This window comes from Entelurus aequoreus, linkage group LG06 (assembly GCF_033978785.1).
Source record: "Entelurus aequoreus isolate RoL-2023_Sb linkage group LG06, RoL_Eaeq_v1.1, whole genome shotgun sequence".
Classification (NCBI taxonomy): Eukaryota; Metazoa; Chordata; class Actinopteri; order Syngnathiformes; family Syngnathidae; genus Entelurus; species Entelurus aequoreus.
In genome coordinates this window covers 21,226,902-21,247,281 of record NC_084736.1, presented here as the reverse complement: position 1 = coordinate 21,247,281, position 20,380 = coordinate 21,226,902, and the positions used below count along the sequence as shown (strand labels likewise).

The 20,380-nt window shown below is 42.7% G+C and overlaps 1 protein-coding gene across 1 annotated transcript; it reads right to left on the bottom strand.

Moving 5' to 3' along the window:
- Positions 1 to 257: 257 nt before the first annotated feature.
- Positions 258 to 18,309, bottom strand: paqr4a (progestin and adipoQ receptor family member IVa). The gene is made up of 3 exons (XM_062050239.1): positions 17,377 to 18,309; positions 8,884 to 9,102; positions 258 to 8,668 (listed from the first exon to the last, which is right to left on the bottom strand). The coding sequence occupies exons 1-3, from the start codon at positions 17,648 to 17,650 to the stop codon at positions 8,235 to 8,237; spliced, it is 927 nt and encodes a 308-aa protein (XP_061906223.1). The 5' UTR covers positions 17,651 to 18,309; the 3' UTR covers positions 258 to 8,234.
- Between the last annotated feature and the right edge of the window lie 2,071 nt (positions 18,310 to 20,380).

The window sequence follows — 20,380 nt, the reverse complement described above, 5'->3', positions numbered from 1 at the left end:
CAATTTTGTCCATACTTTTTACACTTCAAATTATAATCCCTGCAATAAAATGTCAAATAAAAAAAGGGATTAAAAAAGATTTGGGATAAAAAAGTTATAACCTACAAAATAAGAAATAAAAACTAAGAAAAATACATGAATTAATAGAAAAACTATTTTGAAAAAGTATGTAATTTTTTTAAAAAATCAAATCAAATCAAATATTAATGACTGAAAATAACAATACATTTAGCAAAACAATTTCTCTATCAGTCAAAATGAATAGGTGTCTTGTTCCTACCAAAAAAAAAAAAACTTGACCTTCGACCTCCAGGAAGAGAAGACAAGGCGCACGTTTACAAATATAAACTTGAGTTTTATTGCACAATCGTGGCGGCAGACTTGACCACTCGTCTGTCCGCTTGCAATCGCAGAGGCGCTGCATGCCGCTAGAGGGCGCCACATTCACCTCATCACTCTTTTCGAAAGAGGATCGTCATCATCATCATCACCATGGAGACATGGAGCAGGTCCTCAGTGGGTCGACTACAGAACTATTATTCTGACCCGTTACAAACTAACAGGCTAGCCCGCACCTGTGTTGTATTTCCCGATAGATTACATTTGTTTAAAAAAAAACACTTTGTCCCGCCAGTGACGCCGCCACACATACAGTACTTACATACATGTTTGTCTTTACAGGGAGACAAAAGAGGCCAATCGTGTGGACACGTTCCACTCCTGTAAGAACTTCCTGTCTGCTGTACGCTGGCGTCATCACCAGGAGAGACAAAACACATCACAGTCAGGGGTGATGACATCAGACTTGAAATATAATATATTTGTAGGCTTTTTGGCACGATGCAAAGCAGATTCTAATCAGCCATGAACGGTGGGTCTGGGTCAGTTGTTACCTCATTCTTGTGAGAATCCTGTGTAACTAAAGCATTAAAATAGGGGTGTCAAACTCATTTTTATACAGGGCCACACAATTATGGCTGCCCTAGGAGGCCCAGAAATGTGTTTATATTTGATAACCAAAAAAATGTTTGGAACACCCGATAATATTAAAGTGTAGAACTTATGGAATTGCTTGTGCAACATTTTTATGACAAAATTTAAATAGCAAATATATTCAGCCAGAAAGTGCTTTTTTATGATGGGGTGGTCGGCCACATAAATGACGTGGCGGGACGCGCAAGAATGAAGTGGCGGTCCACAATAAAATGATGTGGCGGAACCCAATAAATGATGTGTCAGGATGCGTAAGAATGATGTGGTGTGCCACATCAAAATGATGTGGTAGTCTACAAAAAATGTATTTGGCGGACCCCATAAAATGCTGTAGCGAGACACATTAGAATGATGGGGCGGTCCAAAATAAAATATGGCGAGCCTCAATAAAACGATATGGCGTGTCACTTGAAAATTATGGGATGGGACTCATTAAAATGAAATGGTGGTCCACAATAAAATGATGTGGCAGGCCACATTAAAATTATATGGCGGAACCCATAAAATGATGTGGCCGGAAACATTAGAATTATGTAGCATGCCATGTAAAAATTATAGGATGAACACGATTATAATGAAGTGGCGGGCCACCCACATTAAAATTATATGGCAGAAGCCATAAAATGATTTCACCGGACACGTTAGAATGATGTGGCGTGTCATGTTAAAACGACATGACGGAACTCATAAAATGACGTGTGTTAGAATGATGTGGTGTGTCATTTTAAATTTTGGGGAGGGCCCCATAAAATGATGTGGCGGGACACGTTTGAATTATGTAGCGTGCCATGTAAAAAATTATAGGATAGGCACCACTAAAATGAAGTGGCGTCCACGATAAAATGTTGTGGCGGGCGGGACACATTAAAAATTATATGGCAGAACCCATAAAATGTCGTCGCCGGAAACATTAGAATAATGTGGCGTGTTATGTTGAAATTATATGACGGAACTCATAAAATGATGTGGCGGGCCATATTAAAATTATGTAGCGTGTCATGTTAAAATTTTGGGGCGGGAACCCATAAAATGTCGTCGCCAGACACATTAGAATGATGTGGCGTGTTCTGTTGAAATTATATGACGGAACTCATAAAATGATGTGGCGGGCCACATTAAAATTATGTAGCGTGTCATGTTAAAATTTTGGGGCGGGCCCTATAAAATGATGTGGCGAGACACTTTAAGATTATGTAGCGTTCCATGTAAAAATTTCAGGATGGGCACCATTAAAATGAAGTGGCGGTCCACATTAAAATTATGTGGTGGGACCCTATAAAATTATGTTGCGGCCCAGATTTGGCCTTGAGTTTGACACCCTGTGCATTAAGGAGTGGAACTATCCAAGTCTAGCTGCAGTGTGCTCAAACAACCAACAGGTAGCATCATAATAATGTATCATCTATTTCTTTTCCGGTCGGTAGTGCATTCTTCACTCAGGCTTTAAGTGAGTGATGAGATAAAAACTAACCCCGACCCACAGTCGTGTTCCCTCCGAGTCATGGCGTGAACACACAGGAAGTCCGACTGGGACGTTTCAGCTACTGTTGCGGCACCCTGAGAGGCGGGACGGGACAAACTCTTCGAGGTCGCGCCCACTTTGACTTACGATGCATAGATTGACCTGTGCTAGCCCCGCCCACCCACAATACTTAGGTAAATAAAAGTCTTTAAGGGTCACTAAAAGGTCCGACATGGCACCCCCAGCCTGCTATCAAAAAGACCACTGGGGTACATTTGGTTGTATGTATATAGGGTCTACATACGTGATTATATATTTACACTACGTGTATGGACGGGACGGTCCACTCTGAGCCCTTTAAGAGCAGAGAATGAGTGACGGCTAACGACAAGCTAACTGCTACTCTCATGCATCTGGGATGTCAACAAATCAAAGTGTTAGCATTTACATGCTAATTTGGCAAGAACAGCGTGATGATGGCTGTTTGAACAGAGAATATACTTTTTTTTTTTAAATCTTTAGTTGACAATTTAAAGAAGGACAAAACCTGAAAAGGTGAGCAGCCCTCTAAATACTACCTTGTGGATCTATGGTCATGCGGTATGCCATGTAGCACTCCTTCATTTGGTTTTTCATTTAAAACATAACAAATGGATAACGACCTGCTTTTTTAAACCAAAAATAAAGTTTTTTTTCTAATGATACGTACATTATTTAAAAAAATATATATGAAAAAGATGGATAACAAGCGTATAAACATACTTTTTCCAAATCGAAGTCAAGCGCCAAGTTTACCCGGAAGTAGTCTTACGTGGACTTGCATGTAAACAAGTCCACGTATTACATATCAACTAATTCCGTACCAATTCCCGGTACCTGGGAATGGATTCAACGATATCAATTTTCTGTACCTTTTTTTTGATGATAAAATCTAAAGGTTTCTTGCAACATCTAAAAATGGAACTGCTGTCCAGTTGTTATATCGTGTTTTATTAACACATTTCTGAGTCTCATTTGCAAATATTATATTAAGTTGCATAACAGTTGCAAGTCCAAGATGCAAGATGGCAGATTCATGGTGTTTTGTTTATGTTGCGCCCTAAAAAGTGTTAATGCTTTAAGTGTTGTACTTGTTACGCACGTAATTGCAACGTGCATATTAGTTGTAGTTTTCATTAACAAATTTGGAAGTGTTTACATTGTAATGTAAAATCACTAATGCTAAGTAGTAGCATGTCATCAGCCAAGCCAATGTACATTAGCATCAAGCTAGCGCATTCTTGGAAAAGTGGAGCCTTGTTTAGCATTGAAAATTGCAACATTAACCAGAGGTAGTTTAGCTGAGTACGCTCTCAGTGCCGCTGGAGTGATCGCCAAGTGCAAAAAAAACAACAGCTGAGTCAGCAACCAGGCGTGAGGTCACGCGCGACCCAAGTACCAAAACATGGCACCGTTGGATTTTACATGAATCGGTGCCTGGTAGAACCGGCACGATTAAGTCGGTGCCAAAAAAGTACCAGAATCGGTACCCATGTATAGTGTGTTACTGTAGTCAGGATGTAGTCTTTGCCATCAAGTTGAATGTGCCATTCTTGTATTTTGTTGAGTCCTTCATAAAGTGCTTATACTGTAAGTATTGTACTTATTATACACCGACCGTTTGATTGTAATGTGCATCTTATTTGTAGTTTTCGCTACCAAATTTGGTGATATTGAAATCGCCATGTAAAACCGCAAATGTTAATCAGTAGCATGTATATGGCATATCCAATGTCAATTGGGAACCAGCTAATACATTTTAAAATTTGAAGCCTTATTTTTAAGTGCTTTTTTTAGGCATGCTTGCTTTGTTGGCATAGAAAATTACAAGTGATTGCTTCTTAAGTCTGCAACCGGACGTGACGTCATCCGCAACCCAGGTACCGAAACATGGCCGCTTTGGATGTTACGGGAATCAGCGGGATTCGGTCACTGCCAAAAAAAGTACCAGATTGGATACATAGTTATTCAGCTTTTTAAAAACGCATATTCTGTATCTTCAAAGTTTGGCCTGGTTAAGATGGAAAAACAAAGACTTAAATCGTAGTACAGTCTTTTGTCTTCTTCTACCTTTGTTTACCTGCAAGTTCAAGCCCACTTAAAACCACGTATTAAAAAGCAAAAAATATGTTTAGGCGCTTATTTTTCGTCCTTATATTTTAATAATATATATAAAATAACTAAACATTAATTTTTTTGTTTTACAACTTTTTTTTAAAAATTATGAATTAAAAAAACGGTCGTTAACCATTCTTTTGGTCTTGAAAAAGCTAAAGAAGGAATGATACACAACCCCACTGGAGATTTCCGAAAGTTCAGTAAAGGTAGCAAAAACATAAAGTTGTTATTGAATGGATTGCAACTGAAGTGTTCAGGTTGTCTTGGAATATATTCTGCTTCTCCTCCAAGCAGGCTTCATCAATTCATGCTCACAGACTTAGTTGGATAGGACAGATCAAGTCTAAAGGGGAGGGGTATGGGTTGTGGGGGGGCATTCCGACCGAAACCAGTCTTGTCCTTGTCGCTACTTTTTTCCTACGTTTTGAACCCTGCAGCTTAAAAATACGGTGCGGCTAATTTATGGATTTTTCTTCGCTGACTGCCATAATGCGAATAGTTAAAAAAAAAAAAAACAAGCATAGACACTGAATAGTTATTGTTTTTCCTATGGCACCATTTTCCCCCTGCTGGCCTCCGTTTGGACTGAACTCTCACATTATTAACCATATGCACTCAGCATCCATTGCACCGGTCACCCCACATCTGCGGTCCCTTCCAAGGGTTCTCGTTGTTCCCATTGGGTTTAGTTTTTTCTTGCCCTGATGTGGGATCGTTGTGGTTTGCGCAGCCCTTTGAGGGCTATATAAGTATTAGCATTGCCCATCTGTTTAGACTGAGCTTTCAACCGGAAGTAGAAGAGCCGTTCCGTCTTCTAGCCGTCTGTAGCATTCCTACTCTTCATTCATCAGTCTGTGCAACGTTTGTAAGTTTTACAATAGAACTAAAACAAACCTTGTTTACTAAACCGTCCCATGTGGGATGTCTTTTGGACTGTTTTCATGCATATTTGTACATGCTATCGTAATGTAATAATGCTAGCGTCGTTAGCATGAGCTAATATGCTAACACATTTACGAGTGTATTTGTTAGTGTTATTAACTGACAATGGCATTATTTTTGTATTGTTTCAGTTTCGTAAATTCACCAAAACTGTGGACTAATTGAATCTGTTCAGCTTATTGGAGAGCTAGCTTCCGCAGCTAGTGGGTCCATGACGATGACTTCTGTTTTGTTTGATCAGCCGTTTTACTGCCGTGTTACAGGTGCCGTTTTATAACAAGTAAGTATGTAAACAAACATATATCTTCGGCATATAGGCTGGAAAAAAAAAAAATCTTCTAAAATTCAGTGGGTGCGGCTTTTTATACTGGTGCGCTCAATAGTCCGGAAATTACGGTAAATACTTTTGGATCCGGCACCGAGCGCGAGGACGAGATCTGTCCTGTCCAACTCTGTAAGCATGAGGTGATGAGAAGTGGAACGCCTTCCAAGGCAAACTGAACAGTCCAGTTGCAATCCATTCAATGACCCGAGAACATGAATAAAATATGATGCATACAAATCCATTGGATATGCATGGTGGTAGATCACCACAATGCATCACCGCAGCGTACAGTGGAACCTCTAAAGCGGAACACCCGTAACCTGGATTCCACCAAGTAGCAGTTTTAAGCCACAACAAATCTCAGTGGGGCAAAAACTCTCTTCTCCGTGACGTGACCAGCAAACAAAAGCAAACGTGATATCACAACGACGTGGTAAAAAGACTGATCGTTCTGATTTTTAACACTATTGCTGGTTCAGACGGTGCACGCCCAACTTTGCGTATGCCTTTTGGAATCAAGATTTGCAATAAAAGCGACTGTTCTAATGCGTCGATTAGCCGTTCCCTCATGACAAAGGAAGCTTATAAGATAAATAGTTTAGATCTATGGCAGGATCCAGACAGCGTTGCAGACTATAATCCAGGCTTAAGTGGACTCACATTCACAGCAGTAAGAATCTTTGAAAACGGCTTCACTTCTTTTTACACTTGTATGGTAGCATTGAATGCTAATATATCCTATTTTTCTCATTCCAGGGGTTTTTAAAAAGATACTGGATCCTAGTGAGGCCCTATAGTAAGTTAATTGGACTACATTAAGGCCGGGCGATAAAACAATATCAATATATTCCATGATAGACGTAATCGATATGAATAAAAAAGGAGTTGGATAAAACGTTCTATACATTTTTTTTTTTGTCGTAAAAAGGCGGAAGTTGCAAAGCAAGGTTGGTTGCATGGACAAAGGCACTCGCTCTCTGGTAACTGAGCAACGGCGGAAGGGATCACTGATCAGTGGGAGTGACACGCTAACAGTCAATCAGGTAACAGTGTCAACTATCACGTTTGGTTGCGCCATCTTGTTGTCTCGCTCTTAATTATTTGCATGGAGTGGGAAGTGAAAGTAAAAATGAAGAAATTGTGGATAAAAGGGGAAAAGTCACCGCAACAGCATAGCAGTTTTGGTTGTTTTTTTTCCAAAGGGACCGTAGTCAGACCAATGTGGTCTGTGAATGATGCAAGGTGCTCGTCTCAAACAAGACCGGTTAGAGCACAGCTGTAATTTCCTGGCACTAAACCTGCAAAAAATAGTTCTCGGGTTTCTGAAGTGAAATGTATTTATGTATCGCTTTTCTCTAGTGACTCAAGGCGCTTTACATAGTGAAACCCTTTATCCAAGTCACATTTAAACCAGTGTGGGCGGCACTGGGAGCAGCGGGGTGAAGTGTCTTGCCCAAGGACACAACAGCTGTGACTAGGATTGAACCTGGAACCCTCAATATGCTGGTACGGCCGCTATACTAACCGAGCCACCTCGGTTAACTGTTTCTCTATGTTTACATTTTCACACGTTGCAGTATTTTGTTGCACTTTCTTACATATTGCTTATTTTTGCACCTTAATTTTACGACGTTATTGTTAAGTGTTCAACGTGATTTTACAAATGTGTGTAAATTTTGTGTTTTTCCTTTTCTTTCTGCCTTGATAGCTGAGAGGATTATAACCAGAGGAAAGTTACATTTGAAATAAAGATGTTGAATTTTATCTATTTTTATCCCGGTCCTAATTTTCGCTAAAACATAAATAATTATCGATATCGACCGATATAAAACACTTATCGTGATACAGTTTTCAGTCATATCGCCCAGCCCCCGGTGGTATACAGGCCAGGGTGAATTTGCCTCCTTCTCCTCTTGGCTAAAGCGTTCATATTCCCCAGCCTCCTCTTGTGATTGGTGAGGGGAGGTCAGAAGCCGCGCGATTGAGCTTCGAGGTTCCACTGTAGTTTCTCCGCCTAGTGGGAAAGTTAGCAAATTGCATCGACCAGCCATTTAGACCCTTTGTGGAAATCTGGCGTACTGTGATGGACAGAAAATATGAAAATGTTTGAAATCATGTGCATCTGCGGACTTCGAACTACAAATCCAAAACGTGGCCGTGTTCTATAAAGTGAAGCGGCTTTGGGGGGAGTGTGCTGATGCATGATTTGGACACGCTGCATAGGTCACAACACTGAACCCCCCCATCTACTAACACTAACTTCCGCAGTAAAAGTTTACAGTGTCTTCTACGTGTGAGAACATCCACAGAGAGAGGCGTGATTTGCATGCTAGCTCACCCCTCTCTGCTGCGGGGTCAGTCCGAGGGACAGTTGTAGCTGTTGATCCACAGCAGGTCGTCCAGCACCCCCCAGTGCAGGTAGAGGATGGAGCCCACCACCAGCACATGCATGATCTGGTGGCTGTTGCACCAGTAGTCAAAGAGGCCCGGGCGGAAGCGCTCGGGGATGCGGGCGATGTTGATGATGCCGCCCAGCACGGCCAGCGCGTCCATGGTGAGGAAGTGGCGCAGCGAGTTGGGGCTGCCGCCGCCCACACCCACCCAGCGCATCAGGAAGAAGGAGAAGCGGAAGAGCGCCTGCCAGGCGAAGGAGCGCAGGCGCCGCACGCTGCTGCGGGCCGTGACGGCGCAGTAGATGGCGTGGCTGGAGAGCAGGATGTAGACCGCCAGCGCCACCATGCGGATCAGCGGGTAGCACAACAGCGTGCTGTAGAGGATCGGCAGCGCCCCTGAGAGCACAACCCGAACACAACAGTAGCATTAGTGCTGGAATGCAACCACTATTTTGCATACATTCATTCACTTGTGGCACAAGTTAATTTAGGGCCGCCACAAACTTTTTTTTATATAATGTTTTATATAATAATTTTATATAATTTGTATAATTGTGTACCTAAGGAAGTGAGTGTTCTAGTGGCATGTGGGCGGAACAATAAGTACTCACCCAGCGTGTTGATCATGCATATCCCGCACACGTCCAGTTTGAGGAGGGTGTGGTAGACCGGCTCGCCTCCCTCGTGGTTCATGAAGAGGTGGTAGAGCACCGAGCCCAGCTGGGGCGACAGGCAAGCCAGGAAGTGCACCACACCCAGCCACGTCACGCTGATCTGGGACCAGGGGATGTTGAGTGGCAGCAGCACCAGGAAGCAAAGCAAAGGGATGCCTTGAGGGTGAGGAGAGGTTCCGTTAAACAGGATCATGAAACGACTTGTCTTAAGAATTAAAAGTAAACATCTCGTGTGGGAGACTTCTTCCCTGACTTGCATTTAACCTCGGGGAAAGTACACAAGTCGTGGTCGGCGTGAAGGACTGTGCGTGCGTTCCATTGTTTACAGATGTCCACATGACTCAGAGAGACAAGATAGGTTGTTAAAACTGTAGCGCCCCAAGTAGTGAGGTCTGTAAACTGTGTGTAAAACACGGACATGAAGTCTTATATCACAGGTGTCAAACTCAAGGCCCGGGGGCCAATACTGGCCCGCCACATTATTTTATGTGGCCCACGAAAGCCTGGAATTAATATGCGTTAATAAAATGCTTAATCTTTTCTTACTAAATATATTTCTTCTTTCCCTTTTGACATAAAAAAATCATGTACTGCATGTAATTGCATATTTTTTTAATTCAATATTATCAAAATCTAAATATTATATTATCATGTATTCCAAAAATATTTTTTGTTAAAATAACGATAAATACTCTACTTCAGTGTTTCCCACACATTCATTTATTTGTGGCGGCCCGCCACGAAAGAATTACGTCCGACACAAAAAAAAATTTAAAAAATAAAAATAAAAAAATAAAAATAAAATTTTTGTCCTGTCCAGCTTCTCAGGCAAATCATATACCGTAATTTCCGGACTATAAGCCGCTACTTTTTCCCCTCGTTCTGGTCCCTGCGGCTTATACAACAGTGCGGTTTATTTACGGCCTGTTCTTCTCCGACACCGACAAAGAGGATTTCGGTGGTTTTAGTACGCAGGAGGAAGACGATGACACAATGATTAAAGACTGACTTTTCATATACCGGTAGGCTGGTTATTTTGATAACGTACAGGCAAGCACTTTGTATTACTTTGCACCGTTGTATTATTTGTACTCTGCACGAATGCTGTTCGCCATGTCAAAGATGTGAAAGTTTGATTGAATGATTGAAAGATTTATTGTTAATAAATGGGACGCTTTGCGTTCCCAAACAGTCATCTCTGTCCCGACAATCCCCTCCGTGGTAGCAGGAACCCCTATATACTACGGTAATTACACATCAAAACCCTGCGGCTTATAGTCGGGTGCGGCTTATATATGGAGCAATCTGTCTTTTCCCCTAAATTTAGCTGGTGCGGCTTATAGTCAGGTGCGGCTTATAGTCCGGAAATTACGCTAGTTGATGTAGATGCCCATATAGGCTGTTCAGATTTACTTTACAAAAGAGAAGTGTAGGATACTTCTCTCGTTGCCTTTTTTGTATTTGACCACTACTGTTTTCTGTTTATTTGTTACTGACTGTGGCAGGACACCTCTGCCTCTGTTTCACTTTATGTTGCTGGTAAATAATATGGTTGTAGTAGTAGGCTAAAGTTAAATTATTTAGTATGCACTAATTAAAGGGGCAGAGCTTTAAGAGACATTTTAGCTTTTATATTTTATATGATATATTTTTTGTAAGAACCACAATTAATAAATATATTTCAGTGAATAACCTATTGTTCAAATCTGTATATAAATATGTACATAAAGTGTTGTAATTATTTTGTAAAATGGATGGATGGATGGACGTTTAAAACAAAACTGTTATTATTAATTAGTAAGTATACATTTTTTGAGCCTTTTTAGAGAAAATCATATCATTGTAGAAAATTATGCAAATTATGATGATGTCATGGTGACCACGCCCATAGCCACGCCCCCACCGCCACAGGTATCTTGGCAGTTTATGGGAAACACTGTACCTAAATACCTACTTGACTTAGGATTTCAAAACAAATTATCAATCAAATTCGGCAGTAAAATTGACAATAGATTTTACGGTTAAATTCCGCCGACTGAGTTTTTTTTTACCGTAAAATCTACTTTGGTACTGGTTTTTTCCATATACAGTGAGACACTAAAACATTAAAAAAACAGACAAAAAAACAAGATTTTATGGTAAAAAAAAAAACTGGCAGCTCTGTTGCTTGAATTTTACAGCTAAAAACAGTGGTATTGTTTTTCCATTCCATTCCATTTATTTTTATATGCTGTAAAACAAACAGTTTTTACTGTAAAAATCTGGTGACTGAGCTGCCAGTTTTTAAAAGCAAAATTTAAATATATTTTTTTATTGTTAATGTATATATATATATATATATATATATATATATATATATATATATATATATATATATATACACACACACACATGTATATTCATATATTACTCATCGATAAAAGAGACCCTCTGAGGGAAACCATAACTGCGATGTGGCCCTCAATGAAAACGAGTTTGACACCCCTGTCTTATACGATACCCAATGGCCGGACAGCTCTCTTACAAGTGTCCAAATATAGACATGAGGATGCAGAGTGGGCAAACTCCAGGAAATGCTCTGAAGAAGAGGAAGCCCACGCAGTAAACAAAAGGACAACAATGGAGGACGTCTGTCTTCTAGACTTTCTTGAAGCGACCGGCAATCAACACACGGCACTGCGTCTAGCTCTGCCTCTGTCGCTACCCTATTTAGGATTAATCGGATAGAAAAAAGCGTCAATTTATATTCCTTAAAAAATATACAATACGGGCCAAAATTTGGACACACCTTCTCCTCATTCAATGCGTTTTCTTTAATTTCATGACTATTTACATTATACATTGTCACTGAAGGCATCAAAACTATGAATGAACACATGTTTTATATTCTAGTTCTTTTCAAAATAGCCACCCTTTGCTCTGACTACTGCTTTGCACACTCTTGGCATTCTCTCGATGAGCTTCAAGCACACCTGTGAAGTGAAAACCATTTCAGGCCCTCTTGAAGCTTCTCGAGAGAATGCCAAGAGTGTGCAAAAAAGTAATCAGAGCAAAGAATGGCTATTTTGAAGAAACTAGAATATAAAACATGTTTTCAGTTATTTCACATTTTTTTGTTAAGTACATAACTCCACATGTGTTCATTCATAGTTTTGATGCCTTAAGTGACAATCTACAATGGAAATAGTCATGAAAATAAAGAAGACGCATTGAATGAGAAGGCGTGTCCAAACTTTTGGTCTGTACAGTTTATATTTTTTATTTCTATAAATGCACACATCTTTAAAGTTGCCATTTCAATGTTGATGATGTGCATTTATTGGGGAAAAAAAGAATGAAGGTTATGGCGAGCAGAAATATAATATATTGTTTATTTAAACTATTTTCCCTAGAATAGGCATTAAAGTGTGTTTCATTCGATTACTCGACTATTCAAATTAAAGGATAGATTACTTGATTATTAAAATAATTAATAGCTGCAGCTCTAACTTGGTACTTAAACAGCAGGGTGCAAAAAAGTGGTGTTTTTGAGAATGGAAACACAAAAAGTGTGCTTCCATGAAATGTGTAATGCTATGCTAAGGCGGCTAGCGTGGGAGGCACTGTTCCCTCACCAAGCTCGCCCGTTGCAATGTCAAGGCCGTTTGTCCCAGTCAGGTGATACTGTGGGAGCAACGCTTTTAACACGTCTATTTTAAGGCGGGACGGTCCCACACTTCCACCTAATTTGTCCGCAGTAGCAACGTCTGACGCTCTGAAGGGAGGGACACGGCCTGGAGGACGTCCTGGTGTGGGCAGACCAACATTAAAGATTCAAACACAAATAAAAGCTAATTAACGCCACATCACTGCCTTAGATGGGCGTGAGGCACACTCCGCTGTTTCCCGTCTTCATAAAGTGAATCATGCTCGTGTAGCTCAATGTATTTCTAATTCTATTTAAGTTACCTGAAATAAATGTATAGTAGCCTCGTTGTGTTGAAATATTACCTATTTTACCAACAGAAGGATGGATAACTTGCGTTGAAATCGTTAAGTCAAGCTGACAACCAGCTATGCACATTATTTATAGCCTTACACCGGCCATTTTTAGTGATGTGGCTGGTCACAAAAAATGTGGCAGGACACTTCAAACAATGTGTCGGGCCACATTTTGTGGCGTGCCACATAAAATTATGTGACAGACCACATACAATGATGGGGCGGGCCACACAAAATAATGTGGTGGGTCACTTGAAACCACGTGGTGGGCCACTTAAATTGGGGCTACATAAGATTATGGCATACCACATAAAATGATGTGGCGGGCCACGTAAAATGATGTGGCGGACCACATAAAAAGATGTGACAGACCACATGTAATAATGGGGTGGGCCACATAAAGTGGTGGGGCAGGCCACACAAAATTATATGGTGGGTCACTTGAAACCATGGGGTGGACCACATAAATTGATGTGGCGGGCTACATAAAATGATGTGACAGACCACATAAAATGATGTGACAGACCACATGTAATAATAGGCCACAAAATAACATGGCGAGCAACATATGATGTCGCGGGCTATGTAAAATGATGTGGCAGGTCACTTGAAAAGACAAAAAAATGATAGCACACTACATAAAGTGATGTGGGCAGGCCATACGGAATGATGGCATACCACATACAATGTAGCGGGTCACATATAATGTTGGGGCGGGCCATACAAAATTATGTGGTGGGTCACTTAAAACCATGTGGCGGTCCACATAAATTGATGTGGCGGGCTACATAAAATGATGGCATACCACATAAAATGATGTGGCGGGCCACAGGAAATGATGGCATACCACATAAAGTGATGTGGTGGGCCACACAAAATAACGTGGCGAACATATGATGTGGCGGGCTACCTAAAATGATCTGACGTGTCACTTGAAACGAAGTGGCGGAGCCATGTAAATTGATATTGCGGGGCCACAAAAAATGAAAGCGCACCACATAAAGTGGTGTGGGCAGGCCATACGGAATGATGGCATACCACATACGATGTAGCGGGTCACATATAATGTTGGGGCGGGCCATACAAAATTATGTGGTGGGTCACTTAAAACCATGTGGCGGTCCACATAAATTGATGGGCGGGCTACATAAATAATGGCATACCACATAAAATGATGTGGCGGGCCACAGGAAATGATGGCATACCACATAAAGTGATGTGGTGGGCCACACAAAATAACGTGGCGAACAACATATGATGTGGCGGGCTACCTAAAATGATCTGACGGGTCACTTGAAACGATGTGGCGGAGCCATGTAAATTGATGTTGCGGGGCCACAAAAAATGAAAGCGCACCACATAAAGTGGTGTGGGCAGGCCATACGGAATGATGGCATACCACATACGATGTAGCGGGTCACATATAACGTTGGGGCGGGCCATACAAAATTATGTGGTGGGTCACTTAAAACCATGTGGCGGTCCACAAATTGATGGGCGGGCTACATAAAATGATGGCATACCACATAAAATGATGTGGCGGGCCACAGGAAATGATGGCATACCACATAAAGTGATGTGGTGGGCCACACAAAATAATGTGGCGAACAACATATGATGTGGCGGGCTACCTAAAATGATCTGACGTGTCACTTGAAACGATGTGGCGGAGCCATGTAAATTGATATTGCGGGGCCACAAAAAATGAAAGCGCACCACATAAAGTGGTGTGGGCAGGCCATACGGAATGATGGCATACCACATACGATGTAGCGGGTCACATATAATGTTGGGGCGGGCCATACAAAATTATGTGGTGGGTCACTTAAAACCATGTGGCGGTCCACATAAATTGATGGGCGGGCTACATAAATAATGGCATACCACATAAAATGATGTGGCGGGCCACAGGAAATGATGGCATACCACATAAAGTGATGTGGTGGGCCACACAAAATAACGTGGCGAACAACATATGATGTGGCGGGCTACCTAAAATGATCTGACGGGTCACTTGAAACGATGTGGCGGAGCCATGTAAATTGATGTTGCGGGGCCACAAAAATGAAAGCGCACCACATAAAGTGGTGTGGGCAGGCCATACGGAATGATGGCATACCACATACGATGTAGCGGGTCACATAATGTTGGGGCGGGCCATACAAAATTATGTGGTGGGTCACTTAAAACCATGTGGCGGTCCACATAAATTGATGGGCGGGCTACATAAAATGATGGCATACCACATAAAATGATGTGGCGGGCCACAGGAAATGATGGCATACCACAAAGTGATGTGGTGGGCCACACAAAATAACGTGGCGAACAACATATGATGTGGCGGGCTACCTAAAATGATCTGACGGGTCACTTGAAACGATGTGGCGGAGCCATGTAAATTGATGTTGCGGGGCCACAAAAAATGAAAGCGCACCACATAAAAAGATGTGAGTGGGCCAAATGTAATAATGGCATACCATGTAAAACGATGTGGCGGGCGGGTCACATTAAATGATGTGACGGACCACATATGATGTAGCGGGTCATATATAATGTTGGGGCCACAATAAGTGAAGGGGCGGGCCACACGAAATAACGTTGTGAGCCACATACAATATAATAATGTAAATGATGTGGCGGGTCACTTGAAACAATTTGGTGGGTCACTTGAAACGATGTGGTGGCCCACAGATGAGGCGGGCCACATAAAATAATGGCATGCTACATGATTTGGTGGGCCACATATAATGATGTGGCGGGCTACGTAAATTGATGTTGTGGGCCACAAACAATTATAGCGCACCACATAAAATTATGTGGGCAGTTCACATGTAATGATGGCATACCACATAAAATGATGTAGTGAGTCACATATATATGTGACGGGCTACGTAAAACGATGTGGTGGGTCACTTGGAACGATGTGGTGGGTCACTTGAAACGATGTGGTGGGTCACTTGAAACGATGTGGTGGGTCACTTGAAAAAATGTGGTAGGTCCCATATGAGGCGGGCCATGTATAATAATGGCATGCCACATGATTTGGCGGGCTACGTAAATTAATGTTGCGAGCCACAAAAAATGATAGCGCACCACATAAAATGATGTGAGCGGGCCACATGTAATGATGGCATACCACTTAAAATGATGCGGCGGGCCACATAAATGATGTAGTGAGTCACATATAGTTATGTGACGGGCTACATAAAATTATGTGGCGGGTCACTTGAAACGATGTGGTGGGTCACAGATGAGGCGGGACATTTAAAATAATGGCATGCCACATGATTTGGCAGGCCACATAAAATGATGTGGCCTGAAATATGTAAATTGATGTTGCAGTCCACAAAAAATGACAGCGCACCACATAAAATTATGTAGGCAGGCCACATGTAATGATGGCATACCACATAAAAGGATGTGGCAGGCCACATAAAATGATGTAGTGAGTCACATAGTTATGTGACGGGCTACATAAAATGATGTGGTGGGTCACTTGAAACGATGTGGTGGGTCACAGATGAGGCGGGCCATGTAAAATAATGGCATGCCACATAAAATGATGTAGTGAGTCACATATAGTTATGTGACTACGTAAAATGATGTTGCGAGCCACAAAAAATGATAGCGCACCACATTAAACGATGTGAGCGGGCCACAAGTAATGATGGCATACCACATAAAATGATGCGGTGGGCCACATAAATGATGTAGTGAGTCACATATAGTTATGTGACGGGCTACATAAAATTATGTGGCGGGTCACTTGAAACGATGTGGTGGGTCACAGATGAGGCGGGACATTTAAAATAATGGCATGCCACATGATTTGGCAGGCCACATAAAATGATGTGGCCTGAAATATGTAAATTGATGTTGCAGTCCACAAAAAATGACAGCACACCACATAAAATTATGTAGGCAGGCCACATGTAATGATGGCATACCACATAAAAGGATGTAGTGAGTCACATAGTTATGTGACAGGCTACATAAAATGATGTGGTGGGTCACTTGAAACGGTGTGGTGGGTCACAGATGAGGCGGGCCATGTAAAATAATGGCATGCCGCATAAAATGATGTAGTGAGTCACATATAGTTATGAGACTACGTAAAATGATGTTGCGAGTCACAAAAAATGATAGCGCACCACATTAAACGATGTGAGCGGGCCACAAGTAATGATGCCATACCACATAAAATGATGTGCGGTTCCGCTATAATGATGCGGTGGCCAAAATAAAGTGATGTGGTGGGCTACATAAATGATGGGGCAGGCAACATACAGTATATTGATTTGGCGGGCCACATATAATGATGTGGCGGGCCAGGTAATACACACGTTACATGAACACTGACCATGAAAAGTGAGCATTATAAACTTGTGAGGGCAGAACTTTGATGGGAGTGTGCGTCTAGTGAGTCCTGCAGGGAAGAAACAAACTCACCATGAGTGTAGATGTTCCCCAGCTCGTTGTGCAAGTAGAAGAGGCTTCTGATGCAGTCCTGCACGGAGGAAACGGGCCGGTACCCGGTCAGAACATACTTGTTGAACTGAAGATAGGGAGGTGAACTGGCCCAGTCCAGCAGCCGCGGTCCATTTAAAAACGCCATGGCGAAGACGACCGCCAGGAGCACGCCGCCGAAGAAATAGTAGACGGACTGCACGCCCACGTAGACGTTCAACAAGAGGATGGCCACTAGAACCTTGTGGGACAACATCGGGCTCGGTGTATCTGCTCCAATTAGCCGCCTAGCTGCTAGCAAGTGTGCGGTCACAACCCGGGGAAGGTGGCCCCGCGCCGGCCCGCCGGTACTTGGCTGGGTGTCATCCCCGGGGCTGGAGCTCCACACGGCCAGCCGCGTACATGACGATGTCGGCACGGTGGAGTCAGCGTGCAGGGGACAATGTCAGCGCAGCAGCCAGAGGACACACCAGCCTCGTCTTCATGTCAGAGACACTTCCTCCTTGCTAGCATCCCGGGCAGGCGGCGCGTCACGGCCGCGGATGCTGCCTTTGCGTGTCCATGCAGCTCCAGGGGATGCTCCTAATGCGGGTCCGGTCCCCGGCGGAGGGACTGAGGGAAGGTCACAGCTTCAGCATCCCGGATGTGCTCGTCTTACGGAGGCGGGCAACGCGAGGGATTCTCAGGCTGAGATTTGAGCGACCACTGCGGGCTCGCGACGCCGGGCTACCGCCGTTTGGGCACAGGGAGAACCGTCAGCGCGGGCCGACCGGCACACGGTTCTCTTCGCGGAACATGAACGTACGGTCTCCATTGTCGACTCCTGGGTTATTTCAACTCTTTTCCGTGGATGAATAAGAGCTGCGGTATCCTCAAGACGGCCTTGGATCCCCTGCAACGCCTCAGCATGAATGACAAGCGACCACGGCTTCCAACGAAACACTTCCGGCCTGCTTTTCAAATTAAAACACATCGCTAAAGCGTTGGCCTCAAGGTAAACGAGGTCAAGTACAGTATAATAGGTTTAACTAGCATTAAGTTATGGCAACAACGTTCTAAAAAAAACATTAAATCATACATCTTATATATTTGTATTCTTATTGTTGCTTTTTATTGTTATTCTTATTGTAATATTTTCCTCTTTTTTTTCCCATTTATACCCCCATTATTTACTTTTTGAATTCGATCTCAATTCTGTACACTGCTGCTGGAATTTAAATTTTCCTGTGGGAACTCTTCTGAAGGAATCAATAAAGTACTATCTATAGTATCTATCTATCTATCAGTGGCGTGCGGTGAGGTTAATGTCTGGTGAGGCACGACTGCATCATCACAGTCAGATTTACAAACATATGAACCTGTTCACGAGTGAGGGAAAAGATGGAGAAGGAAATCAGCCGGAGAATCGGAGCAGCTGGGGCAGTATTGCAGTCTCTCTGCCGCACTGTTGTGACGAAACGGGAGCTGAGCCAGAAGGCAAAGCTCTCGGTCTACCGAGCTATCTACATTCCTACTCTCACCTATGGTCATGAAGTGTGGGTAATGACCGAAAGAATAAGATCGCGGCTACAAGCGGCCGAAATGAGTTTCCTCAGAAGGGTGGCTGGCATCTCCCTTAGAGATAGGGTGAGAAGTGCAGTCACCCGAGAGAGACTCGGAGTAGAGCCGCTGCTCCTTCGCTTGGAAAGGAGCCAGCTTAGGTGGTTCGGGCATCTCGTGCGGATGCCTCACGAGCGTCTCCCTAGGGAGGTCCTCGTTGCACGTCCCACTGGGAGGAGGCCCCGCGGCAGGCCAAGGACCAGATGGGGGGATTACATCTCCTCTCTGGCCTGGGAACGCTTCGGAATTCCCCAGGAGGAAGTCGCAAATGTTGCTCTGGAGAGGGAAGTCTGGGGGTCTTTGCTGGAGCTGCTGTCCCCGCGACCCGATTCCGGATAAGCGGTTGAAGATGGATGGATGGATGGATGAACCTGCAGTGCAGGTGTACCTAATGTTGTGTCCCTGCGGTCGTTCGCGGCTCCTGCAGCGCGAGCATTGTTGTTTTTGCACTTTTTGGCTTCTTGTTAAGTGACTTTTTTTGGGTGGATTCGGTCTGGCGGAGGTGCATTCTGCGGCGGAGGTGCTTGGCACCAGGAGGCGGGGTTATGAGACGAGCCTCCAGTTTTATGATCGCTCAGCACAAGAAATACGTTACACACATACAGTTGTTGACAAAATACACTGTACATATATACCTCAGCTAACTAAACTATGGAAATGTATAATATAATTCATATAGCAATACAGTCTCACTGCACAGCAGGCCAGCAGTTAGCCGAGTCATTGCGCACAATCCATGTTGAGGCACAAATCAGTGACGTGCCTCAACTGGCTGCTGATCACCGCACTGTCTCTTCTCAGTATTTGAACGGCAAATGTCAAAATAAAAATAAAAATAATCTAAAACTGGTGAAGTTAAATGGAAAATAACTTTAGTATCATCACTGGATACATATAACAATTTAATTAATTTTTTTTTCTTTTTACTTTTTTTTTCTTTCCATGATGGCAGGTGAGGCCGTGCCTCCCCTGCCTCTAGTGACGGCCCGCCACTGCTATCTATCTATCTAAAATGCCTCCGACTGAAAATATCCACTGTGAACAAACACTGTGCTGGTCAGTAAACAAGGCAAGTATATCTAAAGCAGGGGTGTCAAACTCATTTTAGAACGGGGGCCACATGGAGAAAAATCCACTCCCAAATGGGCCGGACTGGTAAAATCACGGCAAGATAACTTAAAAATAAAGAAAACTTCAGATTGTTTTCTTTGTTTAAAAATAGAACAAGCACATTCTGAAAATGTACAAATCATAATGTTTTTTTTACACTTACATGTTGCGGTTAATAATTTATGTGTCGTTATTTATATTTTCTGAATAAATTATGTGATTATGTTTATCAGTCAATTCATTGGTGTTAATTTTCAATCAAGATAAAAAAAATATC